This window comes from Branchiostoma lanceolatum, chromosome 6 (assembly GCF_035083965.1).
Source record: "Branchiostoma lanceolatum isolate klBraLanc5 chromosome 6, klBraLanc5.hap2, whole genome shotgun sequence".
In the NCBI taxonomy this organism is placed as follows: Eukaryota; Metazoa; Chordata; class Leptocardii; order Amphioxiformes; family Branchiostomatidae; genus Branchiostoma; species Branchiostoma lanceolatum.
Window position 1 is genome coordinate 13,105,284 of NC_089727.1, and position 19,434 is coordinate 13,124,717.

General features: G+C 42.3%; 2 protein-coding genes across 5 annotated transcripts in view; one reads left to right on the forward strand and one right to left on the reverse strand.

Moving 5' to 3' along the window:
* The window catches only part of LOC136436709 (protein amalgam-like), a 38,306-nt gene extending 21,993 nt beyond the window's left edge, over positions 1 to 16,313 (forward strand). Inside the window, exons 4-10 of one of the 4 annotated variants that reach the window (XM_066430920.1) lie at positions 4,580 to 4,742; positions 5,204 to 5,331; positions 10,514 to 10,798; positions 12,178 to 12,435; positions 13,580 to 13,759; positions 14,168 to 14,277; positions 14,729 to 16,313. In XM_066430920.1, the coding sequence (XP_066287017.1) occupies positions 4,580 to 4,742; positions 5,204 to 5,331; positions 10,514 to 10,798; positions 12,178 to 12,435; positions 13,580 to 13,759; positions 14,168 to 14,277; positions 14,729 to 14,848 (1,244 nt within the window). In that variant the 3' untranslated portion in view covers positions 14,849 to 16,313. Of the gene's footprint in view, positions 1 to 4,579; positions 4,743 to 5,203; positions 5,332 to 10,513; positions 10,799 to 12,177; positions 12,436 to 13,097; positions 13,278 to 13,395; positions 13,517 to 13,579; positions 13,760 to 14,167; positions 14,284 to 14,728 lie in introns of those variants that run through there. The other 3 variants (XM_066430919.1, XM_066430921.1, XM_066430922.1) reach the window with 3 other exon arrangements.
* Positions 16,314 to 17,067: 754 nt separating this feature from the next.
* On the reverse strand, positions 17,068 to 19,056 carry LOC136436710 (uncharacterized). The gene is made up of 2 exons (XM_066430923.1): positions 18,922 to 19,056; positions 17,068 to 18,242 (listed from the first exon to the last, which is right to left on the reverse strand). The coding sequence occupies exon 2, from the start codon at positions 18,240 to 18,242 to the stop codon at positions 17,487 to 17,489; it is 756 nt and encodes a 251-aa protein (XP_066287020.1). The 5' UTR covers positions 18,922 to 19,056; the 3' UTR covers positions 17,068 to 17,486.
* Positions 19,057 to 19,434: the final 378 nt, after the last annotated feature.

The following is a 19,434-nucleotide window of genomic DNA, read 5'->3' on the forward strand; positions in this document are numbered from 1 at the left end:
TGATTGAGGTTGACACGGAAGCGCGGGTACGCTGGCCTGTATCAGGGTACCTTGGTATTCTGTGCGTACATGTGTATGGCAAGGTGACTGCAATGTCATACACTGTCCAGATTCCATACTTTATTGACGATTTGGAGAGCGTGTGCATTAGTCTATCTGTATCCGTATCTTTATGAGTCACCGGCGTGACACAACAGCTGTAATATATCGTACAATTTATCATCGCGGCATCAGCTAAGTTCGGATTTGTTTAAAGCTATCTAAATCTAGTGACCAGGTCCCATCGTAACGTAGTGAGAGGGTACTTTAGTTTTATTGACAGCCATTTTGTCACACCAATGCTAAGTCCTGAATATTTTTGTTCTTGAATTTAACAGTGTTTGCTAGAAATCGTCGCAGTTTTCAGTAACTGAGCAGAGACACTGCGTAGCTACTAACTAACCCCTAGTGCCGACTAGTGGTTAGCGACATCACTACTAGGCCAGAGGGTCGAAAGTTTGCATCCCGTATGCTGTGGCTGATCCATTATTGACAAGAAAATTGTGCAGTCCCTAGGACGAGACGTCGATATTTTTTTTACCAGATGAAAACAGTAAAGCACTAGAAGGATTTGGCAAAACACTGAAGTGTCATATTCTGTACATAGCACCTGGCGTTCCCAACAGAACAATAACCATTTCAGTCAACAAAATTGGACTAATGTATACTTTTACCTCCCCTCATCCACCGTGCCTCATCATAGTGTGTTATGCAAAGCTAGATACCATCATCAACAAGACCTTAGTTGATGTGAACGGTTGTACCATGTATTTGGTACTCTTCCCCTGTAACAGATCCCCAAATGGGATCAAAATTTCAAATTCCATCCCCCAAATGGGATCAAGATTTCAAATTCCCCCACCGCCCGCGTACATGTATGCAGCCTTGGTGTGTGATAACCGTGTTGGTCAGCCAAGTGTTAAAATCAATACAGACAGGCTCAGCCTAAGTGGATCACAGGAACACTACATCTTATCACGCCCGTTAGACATCAAATGCATGCTTCAGCACTTAGGTTAGGCAGGGCTTTCTCCCAAGACGTTTCGCAGTACTAGATTTTCTTGACAGGGCTCTAAATTTACACTGGCCCTCTGCCTATTAAAATGACATTTGAGGTTGACCAGGGACAATCAATAACTGCACACTTCGGGACAGATTTTTGTACAACAGTAGACATCTAAATGTGGTCCCAGGAGTAAACAATTCCCAAGAAAACCACACAGGGAACCGATAAGATCTGGTCTCTGTGGACAGGTGGTCACTTTAGACAAGATTCATGATGCTTGTGTCGATGTGGTCGACATTGACCAGGTGGCACTTGTACCGGTTTGACTGTATCTATGTGTTGGAAGATCATACATCTAATGCAAAAAGCCTTCCATCTCTCCAGAATCACTTCAACAAAATTCGTTCTCACTGTATGCGGTACCATTACAGTATAGTTACAAATAACAACTTTGGACAGTCCATGATTATACTTTAAGACAATTGAATATCGCTTTGGGACACTTCTGGAACACGTTAACAGTAGAATTAATTTCGATGTCTGGGTATTCAACTAGTCACCCACGAACGTGCGATATTCACTGACAGGATTTTCATCCTAGAATTAAGAGCGACCTTTCCCGGAATTGGGACCACTCTTGTACCTCGCTACGTGTGACACGTGACCGTCACAGACCCGAATTAGGTAAAGTACAGATCAATAACGCAGAGATGTGGATAAAACTTCCTCAGGGATTTAACAGTCTGGGGACCATGTCAAAATACGCTTACTTGTCGATGGTGTGATCCAAGCTGCGGATCTTGTCAAAACACGTTGATTTGCCGACAGTTTCAACTTTGATACAGAATGAAATCAGTTGGCCGAACAATCGACCTTGATCTTTATCTTCCTATCCACAAATTATTAAGTTATTGCTGGCCAAAATGTCCGGAAACACAAACAGACAAACAGAGACACATGTACACAGACAGACAAACAACCAATAACAATACCTCAATTTTCATGGAGGTAATGATACAGGTGAATTTATGCAAATGGAAGCAAAAGGCTTCCCCAACACATCTATGAAGGTTACTACTACCAAGGATTTGCATTAAAGAGGACACAAAATAGCTGAACATCTGTATCGTTCTCTAATACCCTAGCACCCAAGAGACGAGGTCATGGACCAAAAATCCTCTACCACCGCACTTTTTCTCGTTAGCGGTGTTATTTGCCCGTGCAGGACACATAAAAGCCATATGCCAGCTCACATCACATTCCTCCGCTGACAGCTATTGATTTTGCGACAGTCGTAAGTGAGCACGGGTCACTCGGGACGTCGTGATATTTCCATTTACCGCCAGGAATCGACCGTTAGACGTCCAAATAACGGTCACCCGCCGGGCTGTTCGATGATCCTGGGCGTCCTTTAGTGCGGGTTACACGGTGTAAGGGTTGGTTAGAATCGATCTGTTTGCTCACTGTTGTCTGCACAAAGGGGCTCTACATGGGGGGATCCTGGCAACGCTTAACGGTAAATTTAGGAGGGCTTGCAACGCTAACCGATAAAGTCAGGAAGGCTGGTGAATTGACGCGCAGTCATAGATCCTATACGCACTACGCTAGATTCGGATAACGTTATAGTATCCATTGGTAAAACTAGACTGCGACCACCGGCACAACCAGATGCTCTTCTGTGACTCTTGACGTTTAACTACGCGATGCTACTACGCGAGTTTGTCAATAACCCTTTAACGATGACTTTTGGATGACAAATAACGTGCTACAACCAATTAAAGCCACCAATTACGCTTCACGAATAATGTATCGACAACGCTAAACGTTGGATTAGAGCTGGCAAACTACGCTTACGATTAACGGTGAATTGAAATACGCGGGATAGGCATGGCCAACCCCCCTGAACATATTATGGTCTACGCCACGGCACATCGCTGATCGGTGCATCTATCGGGTCGAAAATAGAAAAGGTTGTTTATTGAAGGCACCGCTGGTGGACAACGCAAATGGCTTTAATTAGCTCCGAGCGCTTTTGAGGGCAACACCACGCGTATTGTTCATTGAGTAATGGTAGCGGTGGGATTGGATATACAAATCTTTAGATGAAGGCTAGTCTTTGTGGGTGGTTAAATTGTGTTGGTAGTTAGACTGTGGTAAAACAATACTGCTTTCAAAGTCAGGTGCTGAAAATTGACATAGCTAGTTAGAGAACCACACATGAGGTGCTTTCCAATTAAAAGAATGTGTGTTTCGCGAGAAAAAAATGTATGTTTTGGAAAATACCAACATTACATCGCTGTTATTCTTTGCTTCATTTTCCTGCCTGTTTTTCTCTCTCTCTGTCTATCTCGAAGCAATGACAGAAACGTTGATTTTGGGCCCGATCACATTCATCGTACGATCACAAACTGAGGGCATTCTTGGAATAGTGCATGTGTCGTACAGAATGCAGCAGTCTTGTTACGGAAAGGACTGTATTAGACCCTGGCGGTTGGTTCTGTCACAAAATTGCTTGAAATTCTGCGACATAAAAATTGCTTGAAATTCTGCGACATAAAAATCGTACGACGACCTACGACGATCGCACCGTTACGCATTTTTGTTGTTGCACTTTTATTTAAAAAAATCAAACAAAACCCAGACCAGATCAGTTCCATATCATGATCATATCGGAAATGTAGCAGGTCGTGCCAATTTTCTTCCATTATTTTCAACAAAGCCCCTTGATATGAAATCAATGGTTTTCAATTGCTATGTACCTCCAGGTTTATTTGCTTGGACAATTTCATGAATAGAAATAGAGTTGGGGTCGCTCCACTTGACGATAGGTCAAAGTAACAAAACTGCGATTCGACAGAAATTATAATTCTAAAACCTCGACTTAAAATTGGTTATAATTTCTGATTTGTGCTGCCTCAGACGATGAAGCCACATTTTGATAAATACTATTTGTAGTCAGCTATTCTGAGGCCGTGTTTTTGTTGATGATACTAGCATCTAAATCGAAATATCATTTCATCAGTTACATTTTGCGAGGTCACCTGTGAAATGCAAAACAAGAGTTCGGAGATCGCATGCCTCAATGACATATTGAGAGTTTCTCGTATGGCTGGTTTAATTGTATTTCATCGATTATGCAAATAAGGTTTATTACATGAGTCCATTGATCACTTCCCATCACACTAAGATGAATGTGATTGACATATGAGAAACAGACCAAAAGCAACGGCTCCCCCTGAATTAGTAGTCTCTTCCATTGACTACATGTCTGATACTTCCAGTCACTCCACAAGTCTGACCTTTGCAGTGACCCTAGTGGTCTTCACACTCACTTTCTGCCAGTCAACTGACAGTGTGTTTGAATAACTACGGACACACATGAACATAACAGACAGACGGACACACCGTGCAATGAGGTGATTAAAGGCGTCACTATTCGCAAGGGAATGTATTTCTCGACAAGATTTTGATAGTCCTTCCGGATACTAGCTGTGTCATTAAACTGTCCCTTCTTTCTTTTCTTCATTCATCCAGAGCCCCCGAAGGTGTATGTCGGCCCCGGCAGCCCGTATGTGGTCCGGTGGGGGAAGAACATCACCCTGTCCTGCAGGGTCAAGGCCAAGCCCGAGATCACCAACCTGTACTGGGAGAAGGACGGCCTTCCTGTGCGGTCCTTTCCGCGGAGCAAGAAGTACAGGTACGTCAGAGGAGATGTGCGAAATGCTACTCATGAGCCAGTAAGAAATTGAACAGGATTATTTTGTGACGGGAATGAAAGAGGCCATCTACAGCTATATTAAGCTAGGCACACCAGCCATCACCCAACGGCATAAACTTCCTGACACTCTTGACGTCCCGTGTCCGAAAGGTCACGTGTCCAAAGTGATTGGTCATGCAAACCTGCTGAAGGCTGCAGCACGAACAGCCGAACATTCTATGAGGGTTTTTTTTCAGACTTATGATACAGTTGCAGATGTTTATGATTACTTACAAAATAATCGTGCCATCCTAGTAACGACAACAACACCCTCCCCCCTCAGTGCCGCTCATTTTGTCCCCTAGGGTTAATGGACTACTCCTTATTATTGCATAAAATACACTGACAAATCAGCAAATAAACGGATTCTACTGTATTTGATTTTTGTTCTACCTCCCCAGAGGAGGGAACATGAGGAACCCGAACCTGCACGTGATCAACGTCGGCAAGACGGACGCAGGGAAGTACGGCTGCGTCATAGATCACGTGGTCGAAAGTACCAGGGCCACTCTTGACCTGGAAGTGCTCTGTAAGTACCCATGACATCTTCTTGTAACAATATGGAGACTAATGTTGTATTCGGTAAACAATTTTTAAGGTAAAATATCGATGCTACTGTTCCTGTTCTGAAATATCGCACAATCAAGAGACCAATAAATGTTCTGTATTGAATGCAAGAAATACTACCGTTTATTTTGTTAGGTAGCACTAGGTGTACGGAAGTGAAAGTACACATGCTTTCATCCGAATGGAAACCTTCAGTGTTATATTTCATTTTTTTGCTAATTTTTTTAACAATTGATTATAATTTAACCTTCCCTATGATGCAATACAAGTTAGAGTAGTGTAGGTACCCTCGCCTATTTCATAAATCGGTTTTTAATTGGTATCAGGACAGAACGAGGTAGGTATCTTACAAATAAAAATGTCCACTGAGAAAAAAATGCCGTAAAAAGCGTCAGCAACCATTCCACATTTGCTAGCCGATGTCTTTTTTTTAAAAAGTTTTGATGACTGTATGTAGAAAGCTCGCATTTGTTCCTAGATTTGATTGCTGCCGGTATAAAGCTCACAACACATATCCCAATAAACCAGCCCTGCTTTAACCCCGTGATGGATAACCGGGATGCTTGGAACAGATGGCACGTCATCCATTATAGCGTGTTCCCTTAAGCCTCGCACAGGTGTCATTTTGCAAGCAGCACTTTAAAAAACGATCACTCAACCTTTATCGCGCTGGGAACCGTTCGGAGAACATCGGTCATCTGTACAGACATGGATATTCGTGACACGTAGAAATGAAGGTGTAGGTTGTATATTTGTTAGTTTCTGTATCACACAGTCTTAAATCCCAGTGAAGGGTCGTTTCTTTTATATGATTTAAGTGTCATTTCCCAAGCAGTACTTTAAAACCGATACATTGCTGAACTAAACACGTGTACGCATTCGTGGCACGTAGAAATGAAACAAAAGGCTGCATACTTGTAAGTTTCTATATTTCACAGTCTTGGAACACCAGGTGAGCGAAGACTGGGTGCAACGTTTTTTATGAGTTAAGTGTCAGTTTGTAAGCAGCACTTGAAAACTGATAATATATTGCACAACTATGGACGAACACAAGTTCGTGACACGTAAAAATGATACAACGGCTGCATTATTGTAAGTTTTTATATTACACATTCCTTAAATGCCAATGAAGGCAATCATCTCCTTCTGCGGGGTGGAACATTTTTGATATGATCATTTTGCAGGCAGCACTTTAAAAACGATAACATCGCTCATCTGCACACGAACGCACATTCTTGACACGTAAAAATGTATTAATTGCAAAGAGAAGTGTTCTTATAAGATTGAGCTTTATTTTCGTATCTGCAAAACTGAAATCGCAGTAAGGGCGGGGTGAACAAGCGTGCCGTAGTGAACATATTTTATTTGATTAAAGCACAGAAAAGGTGGGTTCTATACCAGGATCATTTTCCGCTCCCACCGACCCGTTATTGAGCTCAATCTCTGATCTGTCCTGTTGCATGTCGCATCAATATTCTACCGGTGATTTCTTTATATCCTAAGACTTATTATTTCGGCCTAGTACACGGGTGTATATCCTGGTTGGCTTGGTTCCCGTAAAAGTTTGTGAATTGTGATTGTTTTCCCCACCTCCCTATAGATATTGTATTAAATTCTCAGTCTTTGATTAACGGTCCGTAAATTTTGCGTTGATTATCTTCGATTCTGAACTGCTTTTCTTTCGCATCACATTTTTTGTGTTGAAAATGATAAAAATAGGATTCTTTTGGTTTTCCCCTGGGTACGAATATAAGTTCTTATTGACTTGATATTCCCGCGACACTGTTGTTTTATATATACACGTCTGGTGGAAGAACAAGTTTTATTGGAAGTTGATTTGCCCAGAAGGTGTGGCAGTGTCGGTGGACATGACCCTCACCAGATGAAGTAATCCTACACTTGGCTGGTGCAGTGATTAGTACCACAGACGGCTTTGGGACAGACGGAATATTACAGCCTATAAAGGCAATAACACGCCAGAAATGATTGGACGGAAATTTGATTTTCTTTGCCAGGAAAGTTTGACCTTCTATTCACATGAGAAAGTAGGGACAACAGACACAACACAATAAGGTCTGTTTGTGTCTGTCGGTACCGTTCAATCTAGTGATGTTTAAATTACTATGTATACCGATAGTACCACAAATGGCTATACTTTGGGACTGATTGTTGTTTGTTTGTTTGTCTGTTGTTTTGTTCATTCATTCATTCGCACTAAGAAAGCATAAACAGTAAAGAAATGAAATTGGCAAAAAAAGCAAAGAGCATGAGGAGAAGCCTGGAAGGGCTTATACCAATCCCTTCTCCTTTAAACTTAACAAATACTAATAACAATACTAATGAAATAATTCTCAGATGAATTACAAGAATATCTATTAGATATTACAAAAATCTACTACAGTTCAATGGATTGTGAAATATGCATATCCAATTAATCGGATCCAATGTAGAATCCTTTCAGGGCAACATTTGGAAAAGATTGAGAGAATTATGATGTTAGCAGTTGTTAGCGAATCCTCAGGCTGGTGCAGTATTTGCTATATATATATACAGGTATCGCATACGGCTTTGGAACAGACGGAATATTAAAACCTTTGGGCAATAAACCGTCAGGAAAATATGGACAGAATTCACGGAAATATAATAATGTGTTTTCAATCAAATCCCGGTCTTCCTTATATTCTAGCAAGCGTATCGGATGTAGAATACAAAAACAATTAAATCCACAGTTGCATAGCTATTATATAATTGTTCCAGTTCCCAGTAGGACCACATCAGACTACTGGATAGATGACATATAAAAGCCTCTCATGCAATAACATGGCAGGAATGTATGGATGGAAATATTATGTACTTGATAGCAAATCCTGGCCGTTATATTCCCTCAGGACATTTTGCCAAGGCCAACAGACGGACAGCCCTGATGTACAAATAGTTGTTAACATGGAAAATAGTAACTACTTCTCTAAGGCTGCCCCAAGTCACGATTTCCCATCCTTACATCTACTTGGGGATTAGAAGAGTACCGAAATGTTGGCACAAGTATTTCTGTTTGTTGTTCAAATTCTACCTGTAACTATGACACAAAATTATTCTAAATTCCTAAATTAAGTTTTAATTGAAATAAAATTAATGACAATCCACGCTCAGATTTTTCCAAACGTCTTAAATGCGTACATTCTCCGTCGCAGGGCCTCGCCCGCGGACTACTTTGAACAGACTCTCCTACACCGGGCTGAGGTTTGCATTTTTGTGGGCGTGACCTCTGTCAGCCAATCAAAGAATCGCCTTAATGATTTCTTCAGGTAATGCCGATTCTGTGATTGGCTGACAACTGATTTGAGGCCACGCCCACAAATTGCAAACCTCAGTCTGGTTGAGCAGAACCACCTCAAGGTATACTGTAACGGCCTTGGGCGAGGCTCTGCGTAGGAGGATGCTGAAATACAGCCCTTCTCATTTAAATCAGGTGTAGGGAACACACTGGGGAAGCTGTACATCGATCCCTGTCAGGAGCCACAGCTGTATACTTGTTTTGTGACTGATGCACTGCTCCGTAATTAAGGCAGGCACGGAGTCCACACTAAGTAATTTCATTGCTTCTGGAACATGTTTTGAAGAATAAAGAGGTCAAGCTAAAGACTTGAATCTGATAATGTTGACGACTCCTTGAAACTTTGTTTACAAAGATACAGACTGACAACGGTATATGTGTTCATATTTAACGGCATTTGTTGTTGCTGTTGACCCATTTCAGCCTAGTGCAGTAGTGGCACATAAGACAGCTAATTTCATATATATGTAGCAGGATTTTGTAACTACATGTATACAGTGAGTGGCGAGTTGCTAGCCATTCACCCAACAATGTAAGGTTGGTATGTATGCAAGGTTCGGAATGGATAATATCAAAATGCGGATACAATCACTTTTTTTTCGCGAACCAACAAATGGAATTATTGTGGCCCGAGGGTGCTCCACAGTGCAGGGACTTGTACCGTTGTTCAGCCTCTAGATGAGTGATGACTGTGCGCTAGAGTCAAGGATGCGGGCCCCATAATAGAGTTATATTACACACATCACACCATGGGAGCTGATATTACCCTCACAGAACGGCGCATTACTTCTTTATTAATAAGGGAAGAAATCAAATCCTGTTCAGGTAGACATCAATAATAAAAGTTTGACATATATCATTGTAATACTTAAAACTTGCCAAATCTTATACATTGACACAATCTTTTATATGATTGTGTGCAGATTTGTGTTGACTACCTTTAATAAACCGACAATGTAGTAATCGATAATGACTAAACAAACAGCCCAAAACTGGGTCTTGATATAGCTTTCCAAGGAAATAAATCAAAGAAATCCGTTTTCTTCAAGATCAATGACTCAATGGTTAAGTATTCGTTACCTTCGTATGCATCACCATATAACAATATGAATGTCAACAATCGTAAACATGTATTCGGTAGTGATTGGTATTATATGAATCGCTATACGAGTCGTATATTACAAATTACGTCAAAATATGTATTTTTCGATATTCCTAACTGTCGTTGTGTGGTTCTTGGTGAAAAGACGGAATAGACATTTTGTCGAAATACTCAAAATTGATTTATAACAGTTTGAACGAAAGAGGTCAAAATGTCGGCATGGTGTGACTTTTGTAAGTGTCAAAATACACGTTCACATTGTCAGGTTTATCATGACTCATGTCATAATTCATGTTGTATTATCTTAAGCGCCTTCGGGCATGTATACGAACACGAACGAATGAATGAATGACACTTTATCATTGTGTCATGTATCTTACGATGCCTAGCCCGCATTTAGCCTGTGCGTGACACCGTTATTGAAATACAAACTTTGTGAGGGTTTAGCATACCATATAGAACTGAGATGGCAACGAAAGGATGTATAATATGTCTTAAACTAATCAAACACCAACTCATGATCATGAAGAGTTTGTTAATTTAGTTTGATGAATCACTGTCTTCTATTCTCCCTTCATACAAAGAATTGAGATGATGACGAAGGAGGTATAAGGAGGTCTGGCTAACATTCCTTACGATCATTAAGAGTTTGTTTGCATTTTTGTTTGCATGTTTAACTATAAATCCTTGTATCTTAATTCCCTCTAGACCCCGCTAGCATCACCAGCCTAACGGAGTCCGTGTCCGTAGCACTGACCGACACCATCACACTTCAGTGCTTCGCAGACGGAAACCCCGAACCTAACATCACATGGACCAAGGAGGGAGCGCCGGTAGAGCGCATGCGTGAAATCCAGACTTTTAGTAAGGGACTTCGCGCAAGCGCCCTCGTGCTCAACTACGCGGAGAGGAACGACAGCGGGAAGTACATCTGTACGGCGAGTAACGGACTGGGGAAACCGGACGTACGGACACTCACGCTCAATGTGGAGGGTACGGATTTCTTTCTTACCTTCGTGTACGGAGGTTTTGTTTTTGGTATATCTTGTGTGTCCGTTGGTAATTTGAATGAGGTAGAATGGCAGGAATTTAAGGGGAAATGGTGTAATTGCGGACTGACAGGAAGTGGAGGTCAAATTTGACACCACTTCACCCTGTCAGGTTGGAGGAATCAATCAATTTCCTCCCTGATCATGATTATCCCTATGTCGAAATACACAAGTTAGCACACTACTAGATTTGCCAGTAGCAGGACCGTGAAGTATCGTCAACTTTTTTACTGACCAACAGTGTATTGTATGTCTTGAAAATATGATAATGAGAAGGCAAGACCATACGAAGGTTCAATTGTCAACAAGTCCAACGACATTATGTCAAAGATGCTCGTATATCTTCACAGCAAAGTTTTGATGCACCAACTATACACAGCACAATTTTTGAATGATTTTGGAAGCAGATCAGTAAAATCCTGTGTTCACTGTAAGAAAAATTTCTCAAACGATAAGAATCTTGTTCTCTGGTTTAGGTGAAGTCACACTGAACAGCTATATCCTTGCTACATTTGAGGTTTCTTTCGTATGGCGTACTAGTATATTGAGATCGGTAAGGAAGTTCAAATGATATACGGTGAGAATCAGTAAAAGCCCGTATTCAGTGTAAGAAAAACATGTATCAGGCGATAAGGATCATGTAGAAATGCTGCAGTTTCTTCATGCACTATGTATTGAGATCACAACCCTTCCACATTCATACATGTGTATGAGAAAGTTCAAGTGATTAAAGATGTGGCCCCCTTCGTTCGCTGTGAGAAACATACATCAAACGATAAGGATCTAGTTCCGACCTTGTAACTTGTAGGCGTACGTGCTTTGAACATCCAAATCTGTCAAAAATCCTATAGGAATCTTGAGTACCTTAATATTTTGCGGCGCACATTATATCATGAAAAAGCCTGTTTGATTTTCTCTATGACAATGCCTCGTTGGTAATGATGATGCATTCATAGAACGAGCACTGTGGTAGTGGGTGGATCGCAAGTTAAAATTATTTCCAAATGTAGAAAAAAAGATAATATCTTATTTCGCCACGCACTTAGGAGAAAGTGCAATGAACAGCTACGTGTGTGTCCCTTCCCCCGAGTACTTGTGCACATAAGCAAGTGTGAGAAGGTTCGCATGTTGTACAATATGTTGCAATTTGTATACGACCCTTCAATGTGAGAAAACGTGCCCTGAGCAGCTACACGTGTGTCCTTCCCTGCTGGTATGAGCAACTGTTAGAAGCCTCACATGTTTTACGATATGTTGTATACATTCCTTCGATGTAAGAAAACATGCATCAGACGATAAAGATCTTGTTTCTCCCACTTGTAGGAGAACGTGCCCTGAACAGCTACACGCAGATAGCGATCTTTGCCGGGGCTGCAGCCGGCGGCGCGTGGCTCATCGTCTGCATCATCCTCGTCATCGTCTACGTCAGAAGACGGAACCAACAGAGGCTCAGGGACGACTTCGCCTACTACTACGCCGTCGGACGCCGCCATTTTGAATACCTGACGAAAAAGGAGCTGCCGCCAATCCCACCACACGCGGCCGCCGCCCAACAAGCCAAGAAGATGCCTAAAAACGCAGGTGTGTGTCAGCTACCATATGCATGATTCTGGAGGTCATCAAGACAATGTGATTATTTTTCAGATTATCCTCTTACTTTTATAAGAGCTCTTGAGATTTATGATTTAGTCCTATTTATCGGTAGCTGACAGGTCGGATTAAGTGTGGATTTGCATGACAGTTGGAGTGTTTGTCAAAACAGCAAAAAGCTGATTTCAGTTCCATACAACGCGTAACGAACAATTCCTGCCTTCATAGCCTTCATCAGGTTCGAATGACCAATCAGTACGGACACGTGACATCAGGTTATACAGGTACTTATTGTAAGGTTGACTCAGCCTCACACCGTCTGTTTAGGCAAAGGACGAGATGTGCTTATTATGAAATGTTCCATTTCTTTTCAAGGGAATGCGTCCCTCCTTCTCTTGCAAGCCAGGGAAGGCATGTGTCTGTTGGACAGACCGATTATAACTGATTCCTATCGTCTATTTCCATTGAGTCGACAGGCTAGCCGGAGTGGTACAAAAGCAGTTCAAGTATGCCTCCCGGACGGAGGGCTGCTGGTACTAAAAGCGTCCCTTCGTTTTCTGAGGGAACTCGTCCCTTCCCCTTCTCTTACAGGCCACGAAATGCATGTTTCTGTTGCTTCTGTACTTTGAACTGCTTCCTATCGGCCGTTCCAGTGGGCAGGTTAGCCCGGGTGGTGCACAGGTGCGCGCCCAGGCGGAGTGTGAGCTGCCAGAAAAAGTACCCTTCTTTTCTGAAAAGAGGACGCGCTCCTTCTCTGATACTGATACTTTATTACCTCCATTAGCTATCATACAGTGAGTATGTAGCTACTCTTCCTGGAGTACAACACACATACATCTGACAGACTACATAGACTTACTACATCATCATTTCTCCATCTCTTATAAGCCAGGAAATTAAATGTATCTTTCTGTTGTACACGCTGATTCTAACTACTTCCTACCGTTCCAGTGGGCAGGTTAGCCCGGGTGGTGCACAAGTACGCGCCCCAGGCGGAGGACGAGCTGCCAGAAAAAAAAGAACCCTTCTTTTCTGAAAAGATGGACGCGCCCCTTCTCCATCTCTTATAAGCCAGGAAATGTTACAGTATCTTTTCGTTGTACACGCTGATTCTAACTACTTCCTACCGTTCCAGTTGGCAGGTTAGCCCGGGTGGTGCACAAGTACGCGCCCCAGGCGGAGGACGAGCTGATGCTGGAGGTGGACGACGTGCTGGAGATCGTGAAGACGGACGAGGGAGGCTGGTGGGTCGGCTACCTCAAGGGCAAGCTGGGCCTCTTCCCCTTCAACTACGTGGACCTACTGCCTGAGAAAGGTACGGTACGTCCGTGCCGTGTTGTATACCCGTAAACAGCTATCTTGGCGTGAAACACATCTTTTGAATGTCACTTTCCTTTCTTTATTCATTCAGAACAAAAACGAACATAAAAACATATGAGGAAGGAATATGACGTACAAATGTACATAGAACAGTAGTTTTTGCTAACAGTGAAATGGCATCGATCAAAATGGTATGAAGGTTCACATTTTGTGCTGGGATTACTCAATTTGTTTGACGTGTGGCAATATTTTCTCCAATCTATGTAGGTATTTAATGAAGGCGACAAGCTTATCGCTAGAAGGAGCTGACGATATTTGAGATGGTTATGTTGCGTAAAGAAGTGATTTGTAGTCATTGTACATCATGCTGATGAGTCATGGCAATGAAATATCATTCCCACAGCCACCATGGGGAACGGGAAGGCCAAGTCCCCCCTGAGAGCGGACCTGACGGACTCGGAGTACCAGGCCCTGGACGCGCCCGAGAAACAGGGGCCGCCCGGCTCAGAGAGGGTAAGGGTAAGGCAACTCACTTTCTTCTTCCTTAGTACACTAAGAAGTGGTAAAATGTTTAAGCAGCGATCAGCTTTAGGGATCAGATTGGGTCAAATTAGGGAACAGATGTAGCGTTGAAGGGTGTGGCACTGTGCGCCAATCTATACATTGACAAGAAAAAAAGAACAAGAAACAATGCTTGACAGAACGTATCTTTTGTAAGAAATTTTCTCACCCCACGAAACCTCAATGATCTTTCTTGATCTCTTTTTGATGTTACATACATTTAGAACAGCGCAGAACAATTATGACATCATTGGAGATCGGTCAATAAGATATTCTATTGTAAACAGCTGGCCTCAAATAAAAAGGCCTGAATAATTCGTATAAACATCTACTTTGGTCGCATGGTCGTTTGATAAATCAATATCGTCTAAATGTAAATGTTCCCGTATTTTTTTCCCTACAGGACAGCATATCACTCCCGGAGGCTCTGACGGGAGACTCCTTCAGCAAGGCCACCACGCTGGTCGCCGAGAAAAAGGAAAAAGACAACCCGAACCTTCTTGCATGTAGCGGGAACAGATGAAAGAAGCAAGAGTTATGAGTGATGGGAAATTGTACAGAAACTACTTATCGATACATACGCCAGGAATATAATGGTGTTTGCACGTGACGTCAGAGCCGCCATACTGGTTGGCTGAACCTGGCAGAGTCAGGCCGTTAGGTTTGATTGTGTTTTAATGTGACTGCTATCACATATACAAATTCAAATTTACCGGGCAAGTTCCAGGTTTAACCAATCAGCATGGCGGACGATGATTGCGTCAGAGTCACGTGAGTGCAGACACCCTGTAGGGGATGTTGTGGATTTCGTGACGTGGTGTGTTTTCTTGTCCGGGGTTCACTGTCCAGTGGGACTGTTTCGGGTAGACTGCAGTGGTGGCCTAAACCGCAAGGGGGTGTACATATCATTGCGGCGGATTATCTCCAGATATTGTATAAAGCTGTCATGGATGGAAAAAGTTAATGTCTAAGTGTAAAGTGTAGGTAGACTTTGAAGAATCCAAGGCTTCCACGTCTTAGAACGCCGTTCTCAAAAAGGACATCGTTCGCAATGCTTTGTGTCGTCGAGAGGTGATATTTGTTTAGCATGGCGGCAAACGGACCTTCTGCAAATACAGACATTTTAACGCATCAATGTAGACTGTAGCTGACATGGGAACAGCAACTATGGTTAAGCTGGGTCTTTGTGGATCAATGTCAGAAAAGCGCCATCTGACGGTCGCGTTGTGTAAATGCATATCCCTCACTTCTTGGCGAATGCCGTCTTGGATGGTTCGAAGTTGGATGTTACTGAAGTAAATGATAGTTCAAACGTGCCTGTATGGTAGAACCTGTACATACATATAGACGTATATGATGTGTCGAGGTTGTGATTTTCTCGTATGCGCACTACTATGTGGATATGTGGTATGTTGTGCGGTTCTAAGTTCTAACCACAGTAACCGTTAGCACATACACTTCCCTGTGGTGCCTGGTAGAATATCCACGAACACTACCCATAGACGTTGCTGTAGTACTAGAAGCGAACAAATGTACAAATTTGGGGGACTTAACGATGAACTGTAAAATCTAAGTCTTTACCAAGCTCCTTTTGTGGCTGAAACTTGTGGAAGTTGGCCAAATAGGGTAAATAATTTGCCAAAGGAAATAGAATTTACCTTCTATAGCCTGGCTTAAAATTATTTGCTCTATTTGGCCAATCTTTACTATTTGTTTCAGCTTCGAAAAAAAGTCTGATAGAGACTATAAAGTCGAGTACATTATGTGTGGTGGATGTAAGCATAGACAGGCATTAGTTAGATGATTTTGTACTATCCCTTTGTTTCTTCTCTGACATGTAAAAGATGTTACGTTTCTCTGGAAAATGGACCAAAGTTGATTAGATTTCAGGGTGTCGTTTTGTAATTTTCTATTGGTTTGCACTTGACATTGGAATTCTCTATGGATGTAACGATTTGGGTAGAACATGGTGATACTTCTGAAAGAAACGCTGTCGTGTGTTTTCTACTCATTTCTACTCTACTCACATTCATCGTACGACTGTCGTACGATGGCAAACTGAGGACATTCTTGGGATAGTCGTGCAGATGTACAGAATTCAGCTGTCTTGTTACGGACAAGGCTCTCTTAGATCCTTGTTGGTTATGTCACATTACGCTTGAATTTTCTTTTTTAACGAACTCGTTCAGTGTAAGCTAAGGCCGTAGGGGGCCACTCCTCTAAGCACTGAACTAATTGTTACTGTAGCAGCATCTCTTCACCCTAGATCAGAAACATCAATGCTCGAGACAAGCATGACTTCACTGACTCATTAGGAGAAGCAGGGGTTATGAAGGCTGCTCCGGAAATTCCCTACCCCATTTTAATTTAGGCCGGATGTTCTGATCCACTCACATCAAAATTGTGCGACTTCTGATGCGACTCGCTGTCAGGCTGTGTGTTCATACGCTTTTTTTTCCTAATCAATTCATCAGAGCCTGATGTTGCCATCGATTTACGAAGAAAGGCGGCTCAATTGTTACTGTAGCAACATCTCGTCGCCCTAGGCCAGAAACATCAATGCTCAAGACAAGCATGACTTCACTGACCCATTAGGAGAAGCTGTGGCGTCGTGTTTAACGTTGCCGAACTTTGAAAAATTGTGCACTTTTTATTGCATGTTGATCAAACCAGCACGCACATAAAGACTCGTCAACTGATCAGATCTCGGAAAACATAATATCGAAAGGAATAATGTAAATGTTTCATTGTATCATATCTATTTCAACTTTATTCCACACACATCTGACCTCCATAAGTACATTAAGCCATCGATACGTACCAGAACTGATGCCACAAACTACACATCTAAATTTCCACAGATTTTGGAACTTTGGCTTTCAAATAGATTTGAATGGACAAATGTTCGAAAAGTCTTTTTACAAAAGAATATGACAAAAAAACTTTACAGTTCTTATTTCCTTCATCCCCAGAAACAAACAAATGAATATATATAGATAGAGTGGTAAATAAGCAATAGGAAAACAGTTTGTTTATAACAAGACAATGAATGAAATTATGAATGAATAATCAAATAAATGCATCTACGAATGAGTGAATGAACAGCCTTTACATATTAAAACTTTTCCACAACCCCATAAATAACAACAATGTTCTTTACCCTAAATAATTTTCACATGCCAGAAAGGGTTCAGGATTTCTGTTGATTTGTCTTGTTCTTTTATGTTACATGTCATTGCTACAACCTTATTTGAAACAAATAGTCCGCTCGCTACAACAAGCAGCCATACAGTCACGTCACCTATCATGGAGAGATTGTGCATAGTGAATGCCCATAGTAGGATGGGAATGTGCGAGGCTACCACCCAGCGAAATATGCTGTAGAAAATCAGTTCGACGGAGTACATGAAGATCACGCAGACGGCTAGCTGTGTCCGGTGTATAGCAACCACGGTGTCCAGTCCGGCGTTGAAATGTCGGACCAGAATAGTGCTGACGGTGGAGGTAGTTTCCGCGTGGCTCCACGTCAGACTAAACCCCTCGCAGTTCTCGACTAGCAGCCGGTAGCACCAGCGGTGGGCCGTGGACATCTCCGCCATGTGGCTCTCCGCGATGTTGAGCGTCAGGAACAGACATGCGCACAGGAAGAATGGCGGGAGAATCTTGGCCACCCCGGCCGACAGGGGGAACCCGTAGAAATCCAAAATGGTGGAGGCAGCGTTACAGATGATGCTCACACTGAAGCTGGTGATCACTGGGCTCAGCTCCCGGATGTAGTCGTTCCAGGACGTTTTGTAGACGACCACGAGCCAGTAGATTTGAACGGTGGCTTGCCACATGAACATGAGGGGAAGCAGCATGGGCAGGTACACGTAAGGGATATCAATGGAGATTGTACTTTCTGCGTCTGACGACATCTGGAAAACATATAACCGGGAGGTATTGTTTTTGGTCTCCATGTCTGTATTGTCGCAGGTATATGTATATACTTTCCGTATGCTAGTCACCTTTAAAGTAAAGTGACAGGAAGTAATAAATGGCATATGTGTATACCAACAAAAATTTGCATAACTAATGAACAAGACATTAGTGAAACTCCAGATATTTCACGGAGGCGTGACATCTTCAAAATCGTGTCACATTCACGGTGACGTGTTGATCCATACGTTGAACGTATAGGATAATACATACAACTGTCTAGAGACTAGAAAGTGTTCCAAAGATAGTAACGTTACATGTATATAATCACACTCGATACATAGACACAGACGTACACCTCGCACTTGCTTTAAGATATTACTGTTATCGGTTGCTACCATTCATAGTCAGTGGGATGTGGGTAACCATACAAAAGTCTCTGTACCATTTTGTTATCAAAATCAGTTTCATTCTTCGTATTTTAGGTGTAGATTTGATAGCAGTAATGCACCAAGTTTGTAAATTCACCGGGTCGCCATACTTAATCACCCGGCAGTCAGTTTACTTGTGACATACTGACCGGCTATTTCGAATACATGTTAGCTTGAGCCTAGTACGTAACAGGAAACCTGACCAGAAATTCATATGTTTACGAATGACGACTTAAACAAAACCTACCGTTTCCTGATGTCCCTGGGACTCTGTCCAATCCGTCTTCTTGAAGAAAAAGGCAAAAAATATTGGCTAAGTTGTGACCGGCGACCACTCCAGTACAGAGCGTGACGTGTCTGAAACTTGTCTAACGAGTCCAATGACGTCATCAATGACGACAGCTGTGCTTGTGTCACCCAGTGGGCCTTACTAGTAACATCAAAATGACAAGGCCTTTGTCTTTTCTTTTGAGATTTAATTGATCAAAGAGATGATTTATACCAGCACAACAACGGCTGTACTAATATTTGATGAGTTGACTTTGGTACAATGATGACGTTTTAAGAGCACGTGGCCGGCATGTCTTACGAAACCACCAAGAAAAAAAAGTTGGTACAGCCGTCGCCTTCGCCTTTGCGATGCCTATGAGCTATATTGTAGCTTGATTCACAGAGGAATAATGTTGAGAGGATAGCAGTAGCTTTAATACATCGTATCAGCTTTGAAGACATTGTTGTGCGAACAGCGCCCTTGAGTCCC

Coding starts and splice junctions, on each gene's coding strand:
- LOC136436710 (XM_066430923.1), bottom strand. CDS start 18,242: ATGTCGTCAGACGCAGAAAGTACAATCTCCATTGATATCCCTTACGTG.